This window comes from Anopheles arabiensis, chromosome 3 (assembly GCF_016920715.1).
Source record: "Anopheles arabiensis isolate DONGOLA chromosome 3, AaraD3, whole genome shotgun sequence".
Classification (NCBI taxonomy): domain Eukaryota; kingdom Metazoa; phylum Arthropoda; class Insecta; order Diptera; family Culicidae; genus Anopheles; species Anopheles arabiensis.
This window is the reverse complement of record NC_053518.1, coordinates 52,327,018-52,335,885: the sequence shown is the minus strand read 5'-3', so window position 1 is coordinate 52,335,885 and position 8,868 is coordinate 52,327,018. Positions and strand designations below refer to the sequence as shown.

General features: G+C 43.1%; 1 protein-coding gene across 1 annotated transcript; it reads left to right on the top strand.

The window, feature by feature from the left end:
- The first annotated feature begins 5,680 nt into the window (after window positions 1-5,680).
- Window positions 5,681-6,322, top strand: LOC120901049. The gene has a single exon (XM_040308755.1). The coding sequence runs from the start codon at window positions 5,681-5,683 to the stop codon at window positions 6,320-6,322; it is 642 nt and encodes a 213-aa protein (XP_040164689.1).
- Window positions 6,323-8,868: the final 2,546 nt, after the last annotated feature.

The following is an 8,868-nucleotide window of genomic DNA, read 5'->3' as shown; positions in this document are numbered from 1 at the left end:
CAAATGCAAATCAACAATCATAGATCAGAATCAGACCAACTAAGGAGCATTTTATTAGTTGACGGCGACAGTCTCGAGGTCGTAAAAGAGTTCTTCTATCTTGGTATGGTCGCTACTTCGGACAACAACATCAGCAGCAAATTCCGTGCAGGAGAATCGTGTATACTATGGGCTTCATCAACTGCTGAGATCCAGAAGACTCAGCCCGCATGAAATGTGAAATGTAACGCACATTGATTCGCCTGGTGGTCCTCTATGGACACGAATCCTGGATAATTCGAGCGGAAGACGCAAACGCTTTTAACGTGTTTGAGTGACGCATTTTCCAACCACCTTTGGTGGTGTGTTCGAGCATGAAGTTTGGAGGAGAAGGATGAACAACGAGTTTGCACAGCTGTACGGCGAATCGTTCACCTTAAAGATGGTGAAGGCAGACAGGATACGATCGCTGGGGCATGTTATGAGGATACCAAACACGTGTCTCGCCAAGAAGGGGTTGGTAATCTGGATCAGATAAAGTAAGTTTTGTCGGAGAATGGGTCTACATGGTTGAGATGCTGCAACTAGGGACCAAACATCATGGAGAATTGTTGTTCAGGCCATGTAAGGACGATTTTATTTGTTATTTATTAATTAAAATTCAACGGACCGCAAGTGGTCCACTTGAAGCGAATTCATTTACATTCATTCATTATAACATAGTCACATTTCGGTCATTCATTTGTCACGCTTAGTCGTAAGTAACATAATTAGCATGTAAAAGGTCGCACGACACGAATACTATTTAACAATGCGGTGCGCGACATGTCAGGTTGATGACGATCACAAATAACATTAAACTCACGGCACATACGAATTAACGGATCAGAGGAGCCAAAGCGAGTGCGGCGTTCCTCCACGTCAAGTAGCGATCTAGCTCGGAGCGATCTCGGCGGGACATACATGTTGAGCCTCGAAAGAAGCGCGGGCGAGTCGATCCGATTGTCAAAAAGTCCCGCGACCAGTGGCGCGTTAAACGGTGGGCGGACTGGGCGGCCGCCAGGGGCCCCGGCGTTCGAGGGGGCCCCGTCTTTGTGGATGTTCGACTTCGTATCGAATCTACCCCCCAAAAAAAAAACACGGAGACACTTGCTGCTAAAATCCAATGCACGGAACACAGAACAGAACGCTGCGTTTAACCACAAAGAAAACCCGTTTCAACAGCCACAAGCACACATCATACACAGACAAAAATTTAAAGGCACCTAAACAAAATTTCAATACACCAGCTCCGGAGAAATTAGCAGGAAAAATTGACACCAAGCTCGCGTCGCTTTAAAAAGCCTAGGAAGGTCGTTTGGTCAACGGTAGTTCAATGGGTTGAGGTTTCATTCGAAAAATGGTTAAATCGATGTAATTGTGTGCGCTCTTGGCTGGGATGAACCGTACTGTACTTGTATACGGGGCCCCTGCAACCGCTATGCGATTGTGTGCCGAAAGCAGACAGCTGTTTCACACGAAAAATGGTATTCACATTCCTGGCCTGGTATAGTGGATTGTGTGTGTCTTTTAATGCAAAAACTAAAATTTTCACTCTTGATCCTAATCGAACACATCAAGTTTGTGGACCGAAGAGAAGGGGAAATGGGAAAGGTTTCAGTTAGAAGGAAGGGGGGGGGGGAAGGGTATAAAAATACTCAAGGAACCTATGGACCATGTTCATTTATATATGGTTTTTATCGACTATTTCAATTTTTGCGAATACAACAAGACCAAAAACCGTTACAGCTGCATCTACATACAGCCATATACAGCCATAATACGAAGAACAATCTCCATTGCCTCGGCCATTTGGGGGCCCCGTTGATGATCCCGTCGATTGAGGGGCCCCTTCCATTTGGTGTTGTCAACCCAATATACCCCCATTTTCCCTCCCTGAGTTATGTTTACAATCAGATTTACTATTACTACCAGACCTATCAGAAGCATATTTATTTTATTTATCAGAAGCATTTTACTATCAGAAGCAGAAAATATTTGCCTTTTTAACATGTGCAATATTTTTACCTTAGTTGGAAGCGCAGAACGCTGCGATACATGCCCACAGCTCAAAACAATATCATTTCATCACCGTTGACCCAAAGCGTTGGATCAAATGCATTGAACGCAACGCACGAATTGGGTAAAGCGAAAATCCGTTACAAGAGCAAACTACAAGGACATACGACATTAAAAGGCTCCGGAACCGATCTCAACACAACGGTTCGTAGCCATAGAAATTAGCAAGAAAAATTGGCTGACACCAAGCACGCTCTTTTTATCTGTTGAGGTTTCATTCAAGAATCGATTCCGATGTCGATGTGTGCGCTTTTTAATTTGACTTATGTCTATGTTATCTCGCAAAAACTAAGAACTCGTGCCCCGGCTAACCTTTGGGGCCCCAGTCAAAATTGTGGACTGGAGGAAGTGATGGTAGAAAGGCAAGCTGTTGAAGGGTTTCATAAAGTTTTATACAGATGTGAACTGTATTTTGTCGAAACAAGTTTGTTGATTTGGTATGCACTCACGGTTACCACGAAATTTCAGCAAGAACAGCAAAGTGGTGTGAAGATTTTTCTCAACCAAAACGTTAATTCCGCAAGCCGAATATGCACCTAAAATTTTATCGGGGTGTCTGTAAGTAACCGCTTACCCAAATCAAATTTTTGTTCATCACGAACAAGCGGGCATCGCATTATATTTTCTTTTGAGGCTCAAACTGACTTACATGTCGTTTTGACAGAATAAATAAATGCATTTTCAGTAATTTGTTTTACAAATATTCAGTGAAACAACAAAACCATGTATTACTCAATAGCTTTCAGTAAAAAATGTAACTGCAGCAAACTAAGAAAATTTGCAGTGCATGATTTCACACCATGTTCGGATTGAAACACACATCCCAAAGATTTTTTTTGTTCATCCATTTAAACGAATATGTACACTTGAATAGCATCCATACTGAATCACAACGATTTCAATTTTAACGTAGCTATTTTATTATTATCAAATTTGATGAAATCATCATCGTATGTGTGGAAGCACACTCGCCAGGCTTCAGTGGACAGGCCATGTTAAAAGCATGGAAACGAAAAACCCAGGTGCTGTGCGGGCAGGTGGGGGGGGGGTTGATTTCGTCACTTGGCTTTGAATCAAACACATGTTAAATTTATTTTCTTGGGGGAGTGCGGGGGTATTGGTCGGAATTCCTCATATATGTACCCCCTGTAGTCTTTGAGTACCTTCGTCCATGGAGCGTGTATCGTTCACGTAGACCCGCGATGAAACTACTGTACACACCATATATGCTGGACTTTATATCCACGGGGCCTCCCGAGGCCACTCAGTTCGCTTACCGCCATTGCGGAGGGGGCGTAGTAGGTTTAAATTGAAGTGGTCAGATATTTTGGAGGCTTCAGCCATTAAGGCTAGAATAATGGACTGGCGCGGGTGAGAGACCGCGAGCGGTTTCGGACACTCCTTATTGCACGGAATAATTGTACCGCGTTGTTTCAATATATTTTTGCACGAGAGCGTAAAATACGGACTTTGACGGATCCAACGTTCGCGGTAGCTGGAGTTGATGGACACACATGGTACATGGCACAGGGCAAGCGTCAGCGAAGGCGGCAAGTTCAGAAAGGATTCAAACCTCGTCCTCCAGTTCATACGATTTTGTTTCATCTAGACTTGTTCAGCTAACAACCCGTTTTACACTTTACCCGGATTGTTTGTACAGGCTTACAGTCGGTACTGTCTAAGGCCACTTCTGGTGTGGATTCTTCACTAGGCACTTCTTTGGTCCGCAAATAAGACAAATTCACTATTTTATTCATTCCGCAAAACAACACCTCTAAATGTAAACAAAAGTGTAATTGACAGATAGGCAAAACCAATGGCTACTCGAATCGGTAAGAGTTATCCACCAGTGGAGAAATTATCCACCGGTGAAAAATAAATTCCACCGGTGGATTCGAGCATATTAACCGATCGGATAAATTTTATCGACTTTCGTTGGCGATCAGGCCCAATGGTAGAGTGATTGTATCATTAGGACATTCAAATCAAAAGTTACCATTGTTTTCTTTAATACAAAACTTCTTGGAGTAAAAGTTGAAAGTACAGTCTGTTCCCGAGTTACACGGTTCTCGACTTACGCGGATTCGGAGATACGCGGTTTTCTAAATTTGACAGATTAAATGTCAAATCAGTACAATTTGCTTCAAGTTCGGTATAAATTGCATTTTTGCTAACAAATTGAAACCGCTTAAAAGCCAGAAACGGGTCCCTTTCCGTTGTAAGTTCGTAGGCTGAAATTTCAGCCTGTCAACTGTTTGCATTGTATAGCAGTTTTCGAGCAGCTATCTAAGGGAGTAGAATATACAGGTGTGCTTATCCCAAGGTGTATGAATTAAGAATAAAGATTTTAAGAGTGTTTTTTGTATTCGTCAAGCCTCTAAAACGCTTTTTGAGCAAAAGTGTTCGCCCGTCCTGTCAAAAAGTGATATTCAATTTCCAAAAACATACTCTGAGACCACCTGGACTACATACACTTTGATTCTAGATTTCACCACGTGATCTCTTTATGCACCTTGGGGTAAATGTGAACAACACCGTGTTTTAGAGCAGGTACTCTAACCTAATTCTAGCTTTGAGGCTAGAATAATCTAGACTGAAAATTGCAGGCTAGTTTTAAGTGTGCTTTTGTATGGAGTGTTTACATGATTTCAGCCTCCAACTGTCAAACTCTATACAAAAAACTCAAAGGGCTTCAATATTAGAATTTTCTGCACGAATCATATGACATAAATGATAAAGTGTAAAAAGTACTAATTTAAATCAAAAACTGCGAGTAATAAATAGTATTTCAGTAAAAAACGTGAAATTCGACTAACGCGGATATTCGAGTTACGCGGATTCGTCGGGAACGTAGAAACCGCGTAACTTGGAAACAGACTGTATATCACTTACTTACTTAATTATCCGGCGCTACAACCGCTTTGCGGACTTGGCCTGCCTCAGACAGTGTCCGAAACCGCTCACGGTCTCGCGCCTTCGTCTGCCAGTTCGTTATCCCGGCCTTAATGGCGGATGTCTCCACGCCATCTTGCCACCTCGATTTGGGCCTACCACGCCTCCTCTGTCCTTGTGATGATACGCTGCACGACAGTGAGGTCGCCGTACATCTCGTATAACTTGTCATTATACCGGTTCCTTTATGGTCCTTCCATACGGGGCCAAGTATCTGTGGTGACACAACGTATAACCGCTTCTTAAGACGCGTTACGCATACATAACGCATCGCGCGTACCGTGTAGCACTCACTAACACTAACAATAGCAAACGATTACACTACTACCTCTAGATATAAGATTAGAATTATATTTTATGTTAGATATAAAATTATTCTACGAGTGACCACCAAGCGAGCAACAAGCCAACTTATTACGTACACACGAAAGTAGTGAAATTAGCGAGAATAACCCCATAACTGGTGACCCCGACTGAACAAGTATCAAAATAAACGTTTATCCGAAACGTAACGTAGCAATCGCGAGTGATCATTTCACAGTGACCGCTTTTCATTTGCATTTCACTCGCCGCGTTTTTAAGTTCAATAAACGAACATTGACCATCAAGTGTCGACCACGTGCGAAACAAAATGACGACCAACATCGAAGTTGAACAAAATGGTTCGCTGATTGTGAAAAGTGAGGCAAGTGAAGCTACATTGATTGCCAAAATAAATTTCCCAGACTTCGACCAAGAGGATATTGAAACCTGGTTCATATGCCTCGAAGCCTCTTTTCACGTCAACGGCATTAAACTGGACAAGTTTAAGTTCAACACAGTGATCGTCGCTCTTGGTTCACGAGCAAAATACGTGCATTCAGTCATCAAGCAGTGCCAAAATGAAAATAACAGCAACAAGTACGAAACACTAAAGGAAGCTGTTATCGCTCATTTCCAACCATCGGAAACACAGGGACTGAGCAGTTTGCTGTCCGGCATGTCCCTTGGGGACCAGAAACCCAGCGTATTACTGTCCGAGATGCGCCGCTTAGGAGAAGCAGGTTGTACCGACAACATCCTGACGATCTTATGGTTGCGAGCCCTGCCCAACACAACTCGTGCCATCATTGCTGCCATGCCAACCGCAACACTGGATGACCAGGCAAAAGTTGCTGACAAGATTCTGGAGGCACCCCGCGAGCAGATTTCCTCTATTCAACATCGAGGAGATGGAGCTACGATAAAATCGCTGGAACAACGTATCGAAGCCCGCAACGCAACGCTTAGATGAAGCACTAACAGGTAACCCCCACAGACGGAACCGTTTTACTAATACACGTTCTCGTTCTTGCAGCCGACGGGATGGAACGCCAGCCAGAAATAAACGTGGCTGGATCTGCTGGTTTCATTTCCGGCACGGTTCTCAAGCTCGTAAGTGTGAAAAACAGAAGGCTGACAACCCGAACGTACCGTGTATTTTTTTCGACGGGAAGATCGAGGTGTACTCTCGACCGCGACCGATGTAAGCGCTAACCCGCAAACCGCCCACGCCGCTGCTGCATCTGCCAGCAATCCTGCGTCCGCCACGGACAATGACAGCAGCGACAACAATTGTTTACAACGCATACACATACACGACCCGAAAACATCGAATTGATTCCTTATCGACACCGGAGCGGACGTTTCTGTTGTCCCACCAACCTTAAGAGAACGTAACTCACCAAAACACTCACAACAGCTGTTTGGCGCGAACGGTACCCCAATACACACGTACGGTACCAAGCGTATCACTGTCGATCTCGGCCTACGACGATCCTTTGTGTGGGTGTTTGTCATCGCAGATGTAAAGTCGCCAATCATAGGTGCCGATTTTTTTAAACATTACGATCTCCTTGTCGATCTCCGGCGATGCAAACTGATCGATAACACGACCCGTTTTGAAATCAAAAACATTAACGCAGTGACCGAGCCTGCTATTACCACATTCGACATGAATTCACTGTTTTGTGACATTCTTATCGAATATAAGGACATAACTGTTTTAAACATGAAGCACAAACCAACCGAGGCGAACACCGTCGATCAGATAATCACTAACGGACCACCCGTTTTTTGTCGACCACGACGATTGCCCATCGACAAATTAAAAGAAGCCAAGGCTGAATTCCAATTTTTAATGGAACAGGGGATTTGTCAACCCTCTAAAAGCAACTGGGCAAGCGCTTTACGCCTTGTAAAAAATCAAACGGCAAGTGGCGACCATGCGGAGATTATCGGAATCTTAACGCGATCACCATACCAGACCGATACCCAGTACCGCATATACAGGATTTTTCGAATATCCTGCACGGCAAAACAATATTTTCATGTATTGACTTACAAAGGGCATATCATCAAATTCTCGTAGCCCCAGAAGATGTCCCAAAGACGGCCATAACGACCCCTTTCGGACTTTTCGAATTTAAATACCTTTGGCTTAAGAAACGCAGGACAGACTCTACAAAGGCATTTGCACGCTATCTTAGGCGACCTCGATTATGTTGTTCTTTACGTAGATGATCTATGCATAGCTTCAGAGTACATCGTATATAAATATATATATATATATATATATATATATATATATATATATATATATATTTAGAGGCGCCGGATAGATATATATATATATATATATATCTATATATATATACATGCAAATAACGCTTATAATTCTTTACAATAAAATCAATCAGTATTTTTATACATTTTTCTTAAGTAAATCCAATCCTGTCGTCCCTCGTAAATTTGAACTAAGTTTAATTCAAATTTCAAAAAAGTGAGTAAAGCTGCCTTATAATTGATAACATATCATCCAATAATGATGTAACGAATGAAACCAATACCAACGGCAAAAAAGATCAAAACTCAAAACTTTACCATCCTTGAATCGTACAAATAAACGTCTTTAAATGCTTGACAGTTGTATCTCATGGTTCTCATTCTCTCATGAGCGTCGAACGGATTTCGTCGTTCGAAGCCGGTACTCGCCCCGAATATAAATTGCCTTCAGATGGCGGTAAGGGTCCTATGAGATCCATATGGATGTGTGCGAATCGGCGATGAGGCGTTTTGATTTGAGCAATTGACGATTTTTTGTTTCGTTGTATTTTTGAATACAACTTCTGGCATGGTATACAATTCGTTACAAATCCTTTGCAATCTCGACGAAGAGAAGGCCAAGTGAAGCGATCAGATACCAAACGAGTGGCAGCACGTATACCACGGTGTGATGTGCCGTGCATTTTCTCAAGAATCGGCTTTCTAAATTGCTTTGGTACAAAAGGGCGAATGGCTTCTGTAAATTTATCGCAATAGATGGGCATATTTGTACCTGTCAAGGCGGCTCCGCTGCTAATAAACATGTGCTCTCCGCTAAACGTTCTCTAAACTGTGTGGTTACTAGTTGGTAAAACGCAAATTTTTGTAATTGGACGCTTAATCGTTCCCTTGGCGGTACGCAACGTTACAACTCGTACAAGTCCGTCCAGTCCGGGGTGAGTATCAGTTATACGCGCTAACGGCCTACGTGTGGTAGGGAGTAGCTCGTCGACCACAATCACCATCCTTCCAGGCTGGATGTCATCAGCTCGTGCGTTCGATCGCGGGACCTTCTGCATTTCCTGGAGATACTCCTTCTGCCAGTGCTTCCAAAACTTCTGCACTAGTAGTTGAAGCTTCTGCAGGTGCTCGTAAGTGTTCATAGGTACGTGTTGGAAATCGGGATCTGGCAAGGCAACCATGGACGTGCCTATTAAAAAATGAGACGGGGTTAGTGCAGCTAAATCATTAGGATCA